Genomic DNA, 17,233 nt, shown 5'->3' with positions numbered 1-17,233 from the left:
TTTATTAAATGCTATAAACAAATTGCACACACTCTGTCTTTAAGCTTTATTTATGTTATTTTTTTTTTTTTCATTGTGTGACAGAAAAAAACACAACATTTAGAACTAGAGTGTCGCATCAGAATAACTTAAAGGTATAGGGGAGGATTTTCCCTAACTTCTGAGAAAAGACCTGCCCTCTGCTATTTAAAAAGAAATGCACATGCACAACCCTGTACCTACTCCCGAGAGGGAACGCCTATTAAACGTGTGTAAGAGCATGCACAAACCCATTTCTCCTTGTGCACACTCTGTTTACAAGTTGCTGTTTGCATTGCTCATTTAAGCTTACTTTCCAAAAGAAGATTTGGACAAGCTTCAATGATTGGCTTAAACCGTAGCTCACCACACATACGTATACACCCAAATGCAGCATGTGCAGAAAAAGACAAGGAACGAACACATAGGACGGCCTTACATAAACATATCACCAGAATGATTGATTGCAGAATGAATGATGGAATAATTAAAACTATACTTTATAATACTTTAAAGGTTATATAAAAAATACACTTAATCTGACTTGTTTTGATTTGGAGAATATTTGATATGAGACTATTTCCTAAGAAAAAAGTGACTGATCTTCAATTATATGTATAGCTGCTGAAACTAACACACGTAACAGCTTTTATTTAACTTAAGCTAATGAAAGATCAAGTTGCTATAGGTTATTCTTTTAATGAAGGTGATTAATCTTGGGAATAATGAGCATTAAGCACTGTAGCACAACTTCAGGGCAGCTCTGAATTCTTTTAATGCGATTTTCTATTTTAGTTGTTGCAGCATCTTTATTTAGACGCTAGTCATCTATTAAAGGTTATAACTGCTTCCTACAGGTTTCGATTTTGAAAGGTTTATCCAGGGTTTCCTGGTAGAAACAGCTGGAAGCCTAAAGTCACGCATTTTTTATGGTAAAGTTTTAATTCTTAAATATCTAGTCACTGATGCTTTGTTAGGGTTGGGCTTTTACCACTGGCTGGGATCAATAATTTTAAAGAAACCATGAATACCAACTTGCATACTCTTAGGAGCATTAATATTAATCCTTGACTTGTTTATTTCTTGTTCTAAAATATTCATAGTTGTTTTGCGGCTCATGGAAACTAGAGCAAACTTCCCAGAGAAGCAAAGATCCAGTCGTGTCCTAGCCAGACGTCCCCCAAACATCTTGCTGGCTTAATTTCTAATTTTGTTTGATGAACATCTGTCGCTGGGACACTTTCTTCTCTATGGTGCCTGACTTGTTCCACATAGGAAGCTTTCTTAAAACAAAGTTTTTAGCTTTCTCTGCTGGTTCATCAGTTTAATTTGCTGCTGGGTGGGGGAGGATTTTATAGGAAACAGTTGACTGTAGTACCATACAATTCGATTTGTTTCTTTCTGGGCTTTCAAGTTTGAAAACAAATATTTTCTTTAATCTTTGGACTCATGCAGAATTGTGTTTTTCACACTCTTTCAGCAGCACCACACAAGAGATAAAGTATGAAATCTGTGACCTGCTTTGTATTGCTAGATATGCAGCAAGCTTAAAACCTAAAGGCTTAAAAAGAAAATTTCCTCTAAACTAGGTTACATGTTAACTAGAAAAGGATGTCGTTATTCTGTTTGAATGACTTGGATAAAAAAATGATGACTTCTATCTACAGCTTTGAGGTCTACATAAAAATGCCTATACATCCACAAAACAAGCGTCTCAAAGGATTCAAAGATGGGAGAGAAAATGGGTCACTTGCTGCATTAGGTGCTTTTTGAAAGAGGTTCCATCTGAAATCGTAAACTGAGCCATCGCCCCTCGGTGCGCCACTTTGACTGTTGTTTAAATTTCTCATTGTTTTCCTCCAAACCAGAAATGAGCCAGCACACCATGTGCACTTGGCAGAAAAACAAACTTGGGATTATTCACAGTGTCGCTTTGGTAGTACTTCAAACCCTGCAGTGGTGTTTTAATCTGGAAAGACACAGGAGCCATGAGATAAAGAAAAAATACTCCTCATATGTTTCCTGATTTATACAAAATGTCTGAGATGCTGGAGGTGAAGTGCGGTGGTAGCGTCTAAATGAGAGGCTTCTAAATGAAGCAGAGCTGTAATTAGCACTAATAGCTCGTCAGCTGCATTGCCTCGAGGGAGAGGGCTTCTAGAACATGTCGCAGAAAACAGCCGGCTTTGGTTTGAACAAATTTCTAATGATTGGAAAGGGACCGAAGGAGGACGGGTTACTCATTACCACTAAATGTTGTTAGATGATCAAAAGATGTGGGGGGACAATGGATCACAGCCTGTTGTAGTGGTGTTAACACTTGACTTATTAGTGCACAGACTCCTGTTTCATTCTTGATGGGAATCTCATTATGCACCCTGTATGTTAATAAGAACAGCTAATGACTCTGTCAAAGGCAGGATAAAAATGTTAATGTTATATTTATTATATAGTTTTATGGTGTTTACTTGTTTCATCCTTTGCTGCATGTTTACACCTGTCAGCCATCATATTTAGTCCTTTTAAAAAAAAGTTTCTCCCTCCAACAACAACGCAACAATGTTCATATATGTTCTGGAGTCCAAGCAACGTCTATTTCCCTAATTTTACTTGTATACATACAAACCCACATTGCTGTTCCTCAAAAACCTTTTGTTTGGCTACGAAACAGACAAAGATGCTGATTCTGATCTCATTGAAATCATGCTGTTTCCTGTTACAGAAGATTAGCATAAACAATGAAAAACAATTTGGCTTACAATAACAAATTACCTTCATTTTTAGAAAGGAATTTGACGTGCTGGTGCTCTCAACACAATGCAGAAGACAGAATCTATCCTAAGTTGATTTTATAGGACGGAACATTTTAATTAACTAATTAATGGTTTTTTATTTATATAAAATTGTACCTACCCTGCTAATGCAGATATGTACATTTTTCTAGAAGTCAAAACATTTATCGGTCAATGATTTTAACACCATGATATAATGGTCTATAGTTTTAAGTTGTAAAGCATGGTGAGTAACACCACTAGCTTTCATTCTCTACAGGCCTTATGTCTGACTGTCCCAGTTGTTGTGTCCTTGGGCAAGACACTTCAACCACTTTGTCTGCTGTTGATGCTCAGATGGCCCAATGGCATCGGCTATGTGCCAGTCTGGCTTCTGTCAGTCTGCTCCAGGGCAGCTGTGGCTACTATGTAGCTTACCACCATCTGTGTATGAATGGGTGAAATGTGAAAATAACTGAATGTAATGTGAAGAATTTTGGAGTTATCTCACTTAATAAATCTCTTGTTAAATACAGAACAGTTATTAAAGATATATTTTTATAGAAGGGTTGCTATTTGGTCCACTAATTTCAATGATCTGTAGCTAAAAATAAACAGAATTGTAGTTTGATTGTGCCGTACGTGATTGACAGAAGTACTGAATCTGAACTTGGGGTCCTCGGGAATTCTGACTTTCTAATTTTGAATTCAGATTTTTGGGGATATCCAATCTTCCTATGTTAAAGAATTTCTAAGTCTGATGAAACTCTAGATTTACCATAATACACTCCTTTCTGCCCACTCTAAACATTTTTTATTCTGCCTAGATACCTTGAATTTCCTTAGATTTTGATAACACCACACTTAACCCTGCTTCTGTCTTTTTCATATTGACTCCCTCTCAGTTTGTGCATACCTCGGGAACTACCGCTCACCATCCAGTCCTGCGTTCTTCCTAAAGATTGCCAGTCAACCGAATGGACCAACTGGAGCTCCTGCTCCAAGACCTGTGTGGATCCTGAGACTCCAAGAGGAAATCGGACTCGAAGGCGACAAGTGCTTCAGTTCCCCGTTGGTGAGGGCATTGAGTGTCCATTACTGGAGGAGACGGAGCCTTGTGAACCCCAAGGTGGAAGCATCCCTCCCTGTGCCAGGTAATTTCTCTTAGACTATGTGTAGATGTTTGTTTCTTGGTCATCACTGCAGCATGTTGAGCTGACAAGATTTTTCCTACATATTTGTATACACATAAAGTGACTAACCATGTCTTTATCTGGCATTAGATTAGATTTTATGTTTCCTCTTTTAATCATTAAAATTGTTTATATTTTCTCAGTGTAAAGATATTGAACAAAAGTTTATTTTTGAAATGTTCCTATGTATCTACAAATATATAAGTTTACATGCTTCTCTTAGTATTTAAGGGTAAGAGACTTGCCGTTGTGGCTCGACCCCCTTATACCACCCTTATACAGAAGTTCTGAACAACAAAATCATCAATGAAATGAAAATCAGAGGGTTTGAGATGGCCTTGAAATTGTTATCATAACCCATTTTGTAACTGATTTTGCTAAATACTTAGTTGGGCATTTTTGTGAAATGGTGCCCTAGCTTTAACTTTCTGTCTGATTTCTTAAGATTTTGCTTCAGTATTTTGCTCACTGTTCTTTTCCCATATCCCATGTATTTTGTGAAAAGCAGCAGTCCATACTGCAGCCAAGACACCACGTTTAATGCTGCCAGCTTTTATCTTACTGTTGGGATTGTGTTATCAGGCTTACAATCTTCTTTTTCTATTTCCAAAATGTAACAAAGGTCATAGTGGACAGACACATTTTCGATTCGATCCATAGAACATGTCTAAAAATCAACAGCTTTATCCCTGAGTACATTTGGAAACTTTGTACTTGTGTTGTTTTTTTCCCCCTCATTGGGTTTTTTTTTCAGACTTAAATAATACAGACTTTTGCACTCTGGATAATAACACTCTTCACAAGGAATTTTGATTTTGTTCTGGGTCGGAAGTGTACGTATTTTGTATTACAATCCCATAATCTTTTGGACAACCATTATCTTGTGTTAAAATTATGATAGTTGTCCTTTAATTGGTGCATCATTTTTGCTTTAGGAATTTCCTTGATTCTTTGTGGTATAGATTTAACAATGTGTCAGAAACATTGTTAGTGAGTGGTGGCCATATGGGATTATAAAACAAGAAGCTGGAAGTTATTTAACTTGTAACTGTTCTCAAAATGTTTGCTTCTACAGTCATGTCTATTCTACCACTTGCTTATCTTCCTATAAACTGGTTACTTTTTAAAAAAAAAAGCATTTTTAACTTGAACATTTCTCATTTATACTGCAATATACCCTTTTTTTTCTCCATTGATGACCCCCTGGCATTTTCCCTTCTGACATGTTTTTGTTATCTCCTGTGCAGCTTCATTTTACAATTTTGGTCTTTTCATATTATTCCTTTTTGTCTTCAACACTTAAATTTTCTGTCAACTTGTTTTTTGCCACTCTCACACTCTCATTAGCACTCTGTGGGAAAAATAAATCTATTTTCTTTGTTGGAGGAACACTTATGATTAAAGTCTCAAATTACACCACACAAATAAGGTTCTCAATTATGTCAAGATCTGGTGACTTTGGAGACCACTGGAGAACAGTATGTCCATGTCGACTCAAGAAACCAATTTGAGATGACCCATTTGAGATGGCTTTGTGACATTGTTCCTCTGTGGTCATAAAAGCATGATTATGGTCAGCGGGAATATTTGAATAAGGTGCTGAATTGGTAAATAAGGATTAAAAAAGGGTAGCAATAAATAATATAAAGCAGGTTGGATTCATGCTTTCCTGCTTATATTCAATTTAATGTAACAATCCCAATGTTGCAGCTATTATTGAGATTAGTTTTCTAAATTAGATGGACAATACTGATATACCTGCTTGAATCAGAAGCCTAACAAACTATGACATTATCATCAAGATTTTTAAAAAGCAGGCTAATCTGAGTGAATGAACAGTTTCTATTTCTAAAAATCTTCATCAAATAAACATAATTGTTTTAGTTTTGGTTATACCAAATGGGGTAAAAAAGAAAATAAGGTTAATTTGCAATAATATTAGGCTTTAAACAATGGTACAGTGTGTCATATTTTTAAGGCTGTGTAAAAATTTGGTTTTAACTTAAAGCTTGCATTAATATAATGGCATGATTGTGTTTACATTAGCTGTAAAATACTTAATTCAGTATGTTATTCTTGTACAGGCACATTTTACAGGAATCACAATGTTTGCTCACGTGGTGCTCAACTCTTCTACCTTGAATAACTTTGAGCTGTGCAACCATCTGTCGCTTTACAAGCATAATCTTCACCCAACAATCTTTGTTTCATTCACCAGACGATAAAGTCTGAGACATTTGCAGGACAGCTTCTGCAGGACACACATCATTAAAAACACAATGGCGTGCTCATGAAACGTCATCAGTCGCAGCACTAGTACTGTTCCAATTCACAGGAACACAAGACCAAGAACTGACAAAGTCCCTGGATGTTGTTCTCGCCCCTCCCTCTTTAGCGAGTATGCATCAGAAAAGACTTGCCTATTCTCGGAATTGACAGCCAGCTGTCCCAGCATGCACTGCAGCAGCTTCCAATGGAGCGCTCACAGAGCTCGGAGTATTAAGTTAAAATTTCTCTTTTCTGTTACTGTTTTTCTATAAAAGTATGTTTTAAGATCATTTCAAGCGAGAAAATTCCACTTTTAAGCATCACTGTGAAGTCCACTCAGTGATTCAATGCGTAATTTAAAAAAAATTCCAATGCTGAGAGGGCCATGGTAACTAGCCGAGCTCCGAGGTTAACCGCAGCCAGGGCAAACTTTAGCCCGTCTGCAGCAGCCTCTCTCAACAAAGCAGTGTGCGATGCAGATTTATTTTATTTTTTTATTTTATTTTATTTGGCAAAATGTTAATTTGATTTGTGTTTATCTACCTGTATTAATCGTTGTTCCCCCAGTAAATGAAAAACGGTAAGAATTTTTTATTATCTACAAACTATTAATAACAGGAGGCGAAATTCAGCTCCAGACAAGCCGAGTCTGTCGTGACATCACGAGTACGCTTCTGTTCCAACTGACCAATATCTATGCTGCGTGCTTGCATTCTCCCCAAGTCCATACTTTCCTGCGTTCTTCTCAGGAACATACTTAACAAGAACATGTCTATACTCATGTTCATGTGAATCAAGAAACGGCCGATGTTTGGTCACATTATCTTGAGTGCATCATTCATAGCTACAACTTACTATGTTGAAGCTTAGCCGCCCACAGCTGCATAGCAAAGGCTCCCTATCTTTTCTGTATGTCATTATCATTGTGCTGCTGCTCCTTCCCTTCGGCTTATCGCCTGCACCTAGAATGTCAGTCAGTGGCGAACACTATAACTACTGTATGACCTTCAGCATATATTGGAATACAGTGTTCAAATGTCATATCATTATTAGATAACATTATAGTGATACTGAAACAACCTTCCAACCAAATAATGACTAAAATAAATCGTCACTGCCATAGAAACATCTTTGTGTTTTGTTATTTTTGTTTTATGTAATTTTGTAAAATGTATTTACATTCTTTTGCATCAGCAAGATTTACAATGTGCACTTTTGACAGTTACTCTCACAACAGGCTGTCTGACTCTTGTACTTCTTTCTCTACTGTTTTAATGTCAACATTGTAGTTACACATGGAGAACAACTGAGTGGAGTGACTGTCGGGTTGACTTACTGCTAAGCCAACAGGACCGACGGCGCAGCAACCTGACGGGGCTTTGTGGAGGAGGCCTGCAAACAAGGGAAGTTTATTGTGTCCAGGCCAATGCAGAGCTTCTAAAATACCTCAGCAACCTGAAAGAAAAAGACAAAGGTAAATCTGAGATCATTTCCAACTCTTCTATTGTATTTAAGTTTGGGAAAGGTTTATTTTTCAAAATCTTGGGACAAACATAAATAAGATTTTTTTTTTTTTGTTGTTTTATTTTTTTGTCTTGAAGGACAACTAACCCCATTTTTATTTTATTTATTTATTTTTTATATTAGTAAACTAATAAACTAAATACTTGGATGTGTTAAGATGCAGTCTACATCTTCAGGACGTTATTTTTACAACTTATTGCATATTGCAATTCTGCTTTTGTGATTAGATCATTGTGTTTGGGACCCTCCTTTCATTTAAACTGGTGTACTGTTTCTGCTTTTGTGTTGGCCTTCTTTTTATTGCAGGACTGTCTCTGTCCTGTGGAATGCAAAATGCAGCTCTGTATCATACATCCTTCCATAGAGAGTTGAGGGGAGTCTAAATGTCCTTTTTAAAGTTTACTTCAATCTACAAATACAATTCTAATGCCAGCTTACTAATCAGAAAATGTCCCCATTCTATGGTCGTATTCTTGATGAGTCAGCATCTCAAACCAATTAGGCTCAGAGCTACTTGCATGCTCCAAATGGCATTCTTCTCTTTCTACCCATTTCTTGTCCCTCAGGTAAAGACATTGGATAGAAATCGTTTCTCTCTAATGACTGCTCTGTTGTTCTGTCTTGTCATTATATGTTGTCAGTTGACATACGCCTGGCAAAAATTAACAGCTTTCTGATGAGCAAATGTTTTCTGACTAGCATACACTTTATCAGCATCGGCAATATAAGAATACAAATGCCTTCGTAAATGTGTGTTTACCTTTGGAATGATGGCAACTTATGATAGGCGTCATCTATCAAACAGGCTGCTTTTTAGATATTTATGGTGAGACGTCCTGTCTTAGCATACCTGCATAAATAAGCTAAAATTTAAAGAAATACGTTTTTTATGAATAATTGTAAAAAAAAAAATTATTTATTAATTATTTATTCTATAATGAATTTGTTACAAAATAAACTGATACGAACTCTAACTCTAATAAAATGGACAAACAAAATACAAGTTTTGTTGAAAAGATCAACTTTCTTTTCCTTGTAAGCTGAATATTTAATAAAAACATAACAAGATGAATGTTGACAATCCAGAGCTTCGCATGAAACCCTGAAGGCCCATATTGTGATATTGTGTCTTAGTTACTCCTCTGTGTGGACACAGTGAAGAAAATAAAAATGTTGTTTGAACAGCTTCAGGCATAAAGCCTAAAGGCATCATTTTGGCTGCAATTATGGGTGCAAGCAAGCCACCGGCAATCTTAACAGCAGCCTAATAAATCTGACAACCTGGTAATTAGTTAAATGCACCAACTGAACCCCTGTGAGGACTGTAAATATTTGGCTACAGCCTTCACTGTCCATTTATGAGGTCCAGATTACAGCCTCATTCAACACTGGATGGTCTTTGGTGGATAAAAAATGTTTGGTTTATGGCAAACCTCTGACTTTAGTAGTAAAGTAGTATCTGTCAGATAGGTTACAAATGACATATTCTTGTCATTTGTAACCTATCTTGTCTAAATGTATCTACCCATTAATCAATATGGCCATAAAGTCAGGGAGCAGTTTGATATTTGTTTCTTCAAAACAGAAACACTAATCTGAGTCTACAATAGTTTGAAGTCTAAATGGAAAACTGTTTAGGGCCCCAGTTATAACAGTACTGCTCCACATACTGTACTGTACCACCTCTGATGTCCCCTGCTGCTCTTACCTGACATGCCAGGTCAGTGCAAACTGATTCAGCTACACACCATCATTGCTCTGCTTCTGCATCAAACTACGTACATATGAATCAAATTAAACCTTCTGAGAATGTAATCTGTATTTTATCAATAATTTCTCATTCACTGTAGTTTTTTGTATTTAAAAGGGAAATAGTGTTGGCAAATTTAAATTTAGCAAGAAAATAAATTGGTGCATGTCAGTTTGATTTTTGTCCTCTTCCAGTTATTATTTTTTTCTGTTAAAAAAAAAACCCTCTCTGGGACTTCAAATACTTCTTGCTTCCTGCTTTAATTCCAAATATTGCTTCTTTTATCTATGTTTGTTGGGCTTGTAGGGTTTTTTTTTTTTAGCAATCTAGTGTGCAGACTTTCTTGACATCAAAACAGGGCTGTTAGATTTTGATACTTTTTACTGGATGATTGTCTGGCAGAAGGTTGTGGAATTAATCCTCGGCTCTCTAGCTCTGGATGCCGAACTCCATTGGATAAAAGATGTGAGGCCTTAACTGCTGTGTTAGTGTATGGACAGTAGGAAAGAAGGCTGTGGCCTGTAGGATTTGTGTGTGTAAATCTGTTCAGTACTATTTAAAAAATATATTTTTTCAGAAAGACCAAAAGAAAAAAAAACATAAATGTACTCCATTTATCTTTTTTTTTCTTTATGCGTTTCTGTCAGCTTATGTGGCGTCTGAATTATCAGCTGCTTTTGGTGTTTCAGCTTCTTTCTGAATGAAATATCTTATCTTTAATACTGGCTGCATTGCTGCACTTTAAATATTAAGGACATATTCTTATCCCATTTCACATTTTTTTGCAGAGGACTTTACTTCTTGTTTCAATAAAATTCAGGTTGTGTCAGTCTATACCAGCTGTGAATAAATGGCCTCAGATCTTTATTATTACCCTTGAACCACTGATGGCAAAAAGCTGTAAATTTTGGGTCTTGCCAGCAGCAGCAGTCCTTTTTAGAGCATGTTATAGAATATATAGCTCACCTATTTTAACATCTTATGCCCTCCAGTGTTCACAATCAATTACATTTTGAATAGGTCCCCTAAGGTACCAGCAAAAATCTGAACGAAAAAATAAGTAAGTCATTTGTAACTGATGTTTTATAATACTGCATTTTGCATCATATTCATTTTTGCACTGTACTGAAGGTATTCATATTAATGCCTTTTGCACCAATATTTATACTGGTTTATTTTTTTCCCTTACATTGTTTACATCTATTACTGCTGCACTTCATATTGGTAATGTTTATCTACTCCAGCTACTGTACAATATCATTACGCTGTTGTAAGCTCTGTACACTGCATACAAAATGTCAGTAAAGATTGTCTAAGATAATAAGCAAAAGTCCTATCATTAAAAAACTTTAAAGTTTTAGTAGACATTGTTGGAACTGTTTGACATCCCACAAATGTGCATCCTTTAAAAAACAAAACAAAATCTATACACTAGAAAATATATTTTCATAAACTAAATTTAAAACAGTTTTTTTTTTAAATATACCCACTAAAAACATAGTTTGAAATAAATAATGACAATAAAAAAATATTGATATGATGGGAAACTGAACTGATATTTCAAACCTGGATTCAAAAAAATTTGAAGTTATCTTTTTAATTATCTATAATATGTCTATAGCCAAAAGTGTTTGCAGTAGCAAAAATCTTGCATTTTGGTCTTTATCATTAGTTTTGAAATAATATTCAACATTATTTTAGTCTATGTGGTACAGTATACTGAACCACAATAAAACAGTCTTGTTTTTTGTTACCAAAGACAGATAACCAGTGTTTGCAGTGTTACATTTTTTTTTACTTTAACATCTTTGACAATTTGTTCTCTAATGTTAAGAATATTAATTATTTTTTAAACATAACAACCATGATGTTAAATGCACACCAGCTTAAATCTCTTTTATCTTGTCATACTATATTGCATCATATAAGAAATATACATCATTTTAATTTATAAGTGTGTCTAAAACAAATTAGAGACTTTCACTAAAAAGGACTGGCAGCAACTGATTGTATCTTAAAAGCCCTTTATATGGAAGCCTATGTTATCAATAAGTATTGTAATATCATTAAAGACTTCTTCCTAAATTTTAATATCCGATGGCAGTTTTTAACTTGCAACCTGAGTAGGTGAAGATATGCTTACATGCTGACATCCTGTTTGTGTCATGATGGGTTCACTGAAGGCGACCCAGTTATGCAGAACACCACTGACGGACACAAGGATGAAGAGTTCAACAGTTTATTAAAGCACAAACACACAGAATGTACTGATTCTGGTTCGGGGCCTGGATACTGGTTCACCGGAGTCTGCGTGAGGGACAGCACAGTTAGCGGTTTGCTGGCAGGGTATAACTTCCAGAAGTTCACTGATTGTACCTTGAGGGTTCTTGAGGCTAACTTTGGGAGAGTCTCTGTTGGTTCTGGAGAAGGGTTCATCAGCAGAGTCCGTTAGCTGCTTCAGCGTCTCACGTCTTGTTAGAACAGACCTTGGCTTGGAAGTCCCAGCTCAGTCCTGAGCTGCTTGAGGTTTCTCAGAGGGATCTTCAGGGTTTGGCTCAGAGGGTCGGCTCGGCAGGTTAGCTCTTCCAGAGCTTTCTCAGAGGAGGCACAGGTTTCCTGGAAGACAGAGATAATAGTTAGAATCCAGACTGGATTCAAAGTCATGGAGATACTCAGAGGATCTAGGCTTTAGCGCTGACCAACTGGAACAACACTGCGGCGTTGAGGCAAGGTCTGAAGACAGCTTAAGTAGTGGATCCTCTGATGATCTTGACGAGCTGCAGCTGTGCAGGGGGCTCCCTCAGAGGATCCACGGCGGACTCTGCTGGAGAAAGATGGGATTTCTCCAGCTCCCAACAGTTTGGAAGCTGAGTCATTTGCCACGAGGATATAGCTGGATTTGTATATCCGGCTGCAGCATGTCCATTTTTAGTAACTAGTGAAAAAGGTCTTAATTTCTGAAATTTGTCAAGCCAATTTAAAGACAAAGCTGCCCTCTTGACAGCATTTGAGAACATAACCTGAGGTTTAGCCAATGTGGCTGATCACTCTGAACACAAAAGGCAGCAATAGTCCACAGAGAGGTGAGACGTCCAGTTGCAACGTGCATGCAACAATGAGAAATTCTTAAAAAACAAACATTTTAGTTGACTGTATATAAAAATGTTAGAGTAACTTTTTTTTCAAGTTAAAGTATTATTTAGCAGCTTTTATCATATAATGAATGTAGGTTAGAATCTCAGTTGGTATCTGTAGAGACAATTGGACTATGTTCAGGGCAGCTGTTAAACAGAGATCTCATCCTTTAGTATTTTAATCCATTCCTGCTCATGAGGATAAAGGGGTTTTATCACTCTTTAGCATCATTTTATTTGGCCTGGAATTTAGATTTTACTGTAAAAGTACGATGTTATAATAACTGTTTCTGTTCAGTGTTTAGAGGGTATCAAACACCATTGTCAGAATTTATAATCCTTTCTCTAGTCCCTAATTACCTCTATGCCGAAATGATACCAGGCTGACACTGGTATACCGACATCACAAGTCAGGAAGTAGAAAAAACAGCTATTTATTTATTTATTTATTTTTTATTATTATTAAGGACCCCATGCCCTTATCTTTGATCCTGAAACCTTTTCATTGGCTCCCATTGCATTAAGGGAAGGCGAGGTTCCTTGATCAGTGCATTTCTCAGTAATCCTAATGACTTCTGCTCTACATAAAACAGTGGTTATCCGCCTACACAAACGCTCCGCCACTTTGTCCGATCTGCAAGTGGTGATGTAAGGCAGTCTTGACATTCTGCGTGTTGTTAAGACGAAGTGCCTCTCTCAGAATCTAATCTGCACAGTGACAACAGTTCTTTTTTAGCTATGACATTGAGGGTTTTGCTGGAGAGCTCTCTGACTTTGTTCAGCCCTCTGACAGAAAATCCTAATCACCAGAGGCAACCCAGTCTCATGGGAAAATGTACCCCCACTACGTTGGTCCACACTGCAAAACGTAGTGGAGGTACATTAATGGCCATTTTTTTGTGGTACTGTTACGTTTCTCCTGCCTATACGCTTTCTATTGTTTTACGTCCTAGTCACGTGACTTTCAAGATTCCAGCTGGGAGAAGAAAAAAATATATATAGATGGCCGACATTCGTTATTTTTTTTGTGGAAAGATTAATAACTTGAGTTTGTTTTTGCATTAAAATGAGTTTTGATTACATTTCTAGTGAGAAATGTATAGTTTGTTGCCAGAATATTTACTCAGGGAATGTACATATTCACTTGCTTGTTCGTTTCTTGCAAAGATTTTTCAAGATAATGTGAAACTGTAACATTTTGGTATAAACATGGCTGAGATTTCTCTAACTTTTAGTGGGAAAATCAATAATTTCAATCAGTTTCTGCATTTAAATGGGTTTTGATTACATTTATAGCGATAAGTGTAGGGTTTATTTACATAATATTTACTTAGTGAACATACATAATCACCCGCTTGCTAGTTTTTGCTACGTTTTTCGGATCTCGTCAGGATTATGTGAAATTGCAACGTTTTGGCTGCTACCTATCGCCTAGCATTTAGCTGCCGCCCCGATTCAACATTGAATCCTTTGTGATTTAACTCCATCTGACGGATCAAACCCTCGCCACTGCGTGTGAGGTTGATTTTCAGATCAATGCATTACGTCGTGGCATACGGGAGAAACTAATTAAACTAGTTAAAAAAAGGATCATGGGTTAAGATCGGATGTGTTTTATTTGGAAATCTACCGGATCCTTTGTGCATTTCACTTCCTGTTTGGTGCGATCTCATTGATGGGTTTTGACCAGATTTTGACCAAAGAGGAACTAAAAAAAACAAAAAACAATTTGAATACACAACCAGCATATCTGGAATCAGTGACAGAGAGCGACTGGGACCAGAAGTTTATTAATTTCTCCCCACTGATTTCCATTCAAAATGTTTTCGATCCCACCGGGCTCTAGGGAAGGGGCGTGCATACCGCCACCTACTGTTCATGAGTGTGTAGCAACATTGTTTTACATCTATTAAATTCTATTTTTTTATTTTGTATTCTGAAGATAAATAAATAATGCTTTCCTTAATCTATAAATATCTTTTATATTTCTTTTATTTCCCAATAATCCTTTAAGACTCCAGTCTTGGCCTGTCCTCTTTTCAATTTCTTCCTTTCAGGTCCAGATGTTTTAAAGTTCATCAATACGTGTTCTATATTTTCTATCTCTCCACATCCTTCACATTTATCATTATTTTTCCTCCCTATTAAGTATAAATTGTCATTTAAATAAGTATGACCTACTCTTAATCTGATCATTATTATTTCTTCCCTTCGGTTTCTCTCATTAATATTTCTATTTAATACTGACTTTTGTACTTTATATAACCTTCTTCATTTTTATCTTCATTCCACCTTTTTTTTTTTGCCATTTTTCAATTTCTTTCCTCTTAATAAATGATTTTCCTTCCCCTTTCCCTAAAGGAATTGTAATTGTTATTTGTCTACTTTTCATTCCACCTAACTTTCCATTAATTAGCTTGAAAACAGCACTTTGTAGGCACCCAGTTTCTCTAACAATGGCCCTTTTTGGGTTACCCTCCATGCATTGGGTGTCAGTTCAGTGGCAGTTCCAGAACATTTTCATAGGGTTGACCAGGCAGCACAATAATGTGCATGTGGCCAAAAAGTAATAGGGATCAAATTCGGTTCAGAGTCAAGCTATTGGGATCAGGCATCAGGTTCAATTTGCATATTTTCCTAGCCAAAACAAGGATTTGTTGGGCTACTGTAATTCTGAATTGAAAAACGTCCTGAATGGGAAGTCTTCAAACTTGAAAAACAAAGTCCAAAGTTTGTTTGTTTTTTTTGGAATGATTATGACCTGGATGTCTAAGAATCTTCACCAGCTTATCAGGGAAATGAATGCCCACAATGTCTATATTCTCCAAAAGAGAATAACAGAACAGACCTTCATGAGGCCCTTGCTAAAGCTATGCATATATTTATGCATCTATGCTCTTCAAATAACTTTCTGGTTCGACGCAACATTTACATTAAATGGGTTGAGAGGTTGTTCTTTACCAGTAAATACATAAAAGATTCCCAGATGACTGCCGATACAAACTCTCCCCTATAAAACCTAAAACTAATTCTTATAAGAGAGTAAAATCTGTATTAGTCTTCATTAAATGTAGCATATTGTTGTACATAATCGATTGCTTTATTTTTGGTGTCAGCTTTTGGTCAATATACTAACCTTAAAAGGTCAAATTGGGAAAATGTAGTATTAGTAGACAAATTAGCAATTAGAGGAGGCAATAACAATTACAATTCCTTTAGGGAAAGGGGAAGGAAAATCATTTATTAAGAGGAAAGAAATTGAAAAATGGCACAAAAAAAAAGGTGGAATGAAGATAAAAATGAAGAAGGTTATATAAAGTACAAAAGTCAGTATTAAATAGAAATATTAATGAGAGAAACCGAAGGGAACAAATAATAATGATCAGATTAAGAGTAGGTCATACTTATTTAAATGACAATTTATACTTAATAGGGAGGAAAAATAATGATAAATGTGGAGGATGTGGAGAGATAGAAAATATAGAACACGTATTGATGAACTTTAAAACATCTGGACCTGAAAGGAAGAAATTGAAAAGAGTTGAAAGGACAGGCCAAGAATGGAGTCTTAAAGGATTATTGGGAAATAAAGGAAATATAAAAGATATTTATAGATTAAGGAAAGCATTATTTATTTATCTTCAGAATACAAAATAAAAAAATAGAATTTAATAGATGTAAAACAATGTTGCTACACACTCATGAACAGTAGGTGGCGGTATGCCCGCCACTTCCCTAGAGCCCGGTGGGATCGAAAACATTTTGAATGGAAATCAGTGGGGAGAAATTAATAAACTTTTGGTCCCAGTCGCTCTCTGTCACTGATTCCAGATATGCTGGTTGTGTATTCAAATTGTTTTTTGTTTTTTTTTAGTTCCTCTTTGGTCAAAATCTGGTCAAAACCCATCAATGAGATCGCACCAAACAGGAAGTTAATTGCACAAAGGATCCGGTAGATTTCCAAATAAAACACATCCGATCTTAACCCATGATCCTTTTTTAAACTAGTTTAATTATTTTCTCCCGTATGCCACGACGTAATGCATTGATCTGAAAATCAACCTCACACGCAACGCACGCAGTGGCGAGGGTTTGATCCGTCAGATGGAGTTAAATCACAAAGAATTCAATGTTGAATCGGGGCGGCAGCTAAATGCTAGGCGATAGGTAGCAGCCAAAACGTTGCAGTTTCACATAATCCTGACGAGATCCGAAAAACGTAGCAAAAACTAGCAAGCGGGTGATTATGTATGTTCACTAAGTAAATATTATGTAAATAAACCCTACACTTCTCGCTATAAATGTAATCAAAACCCATTTAAATGCAGAAACTGATTGAAATTATTGGTTTTCCCACTAAAAGTTAGAGAAATCTCAGCCATGTTTATACCAAAATGTTACAGTTTCACATTATCTTGAAAAATCTTTGCAAGAAACGAACAAGCAAGTGAATATGTACATTCCCTGAGTAAATATTCTGGCAACAAACTATACATTTCTCACTAGAAATGTAATCAAAACTCATTTTAATGCAAAAACAAACTCAAGTTATTAATCTTTCCACAAAAAAAATTA

General features: G+C 36.2%; 1 protein-coding gene across 8 annotated transcripts in view; it reads left to right on the top strand.

The window, feature by feature from the left end:
- Positions 1 to 17,233, top strand: part of LOC119779786 (thrombospondin type-1 domain-containing protein 7A) — a 242,010-nt gene that overhangs the window by 92,961 nt on the left and 131,816 nt on the right. For all 8 annotated transcript variants that reach the window (XR_005280288.1, XR_005280289.1, XR_005280290.1 and 5 more), the window contains exons 3-4: positions 3,695 to 3,943; positions 7,540 to 7,724. Coding sequence is in view for 4 of the 8 variants with exons in the window: in XM_038279571.1 (XP_038135499.1) it covers positions 3,695 to 3,943; positions 7,540 to 7,724 (434 nt within the window). In the remaining 4 variants the exon portion in view is untranslated. The remainder of the gene's footprint in view (positions 1 to 3,694; positions 3,944 to 7,539; positions 7,725 to 17,233) is intronic.

Source organism: Cyprinodon tularosa, unplaced genomic scaffold (assembly GCF_016077235.1).
Source record: "Cyprinodon tularosa strain WSP-4 unplaced genomic scaffold, ASM1607723v1 ctg151, whole genome shotgun sequence".
Lineage (NCBI taxonomy): Eukaryota > Metazoa > Chordata > Actinopteri > Cyprinodontiformes > Cyprinodontidae > Cyprinodon > Cyprinodon tularosa.
Note: the sequence above shows the minus strand (reverse complement) of the source record. Positions and strands in the feature narration are given on the sequence as shown.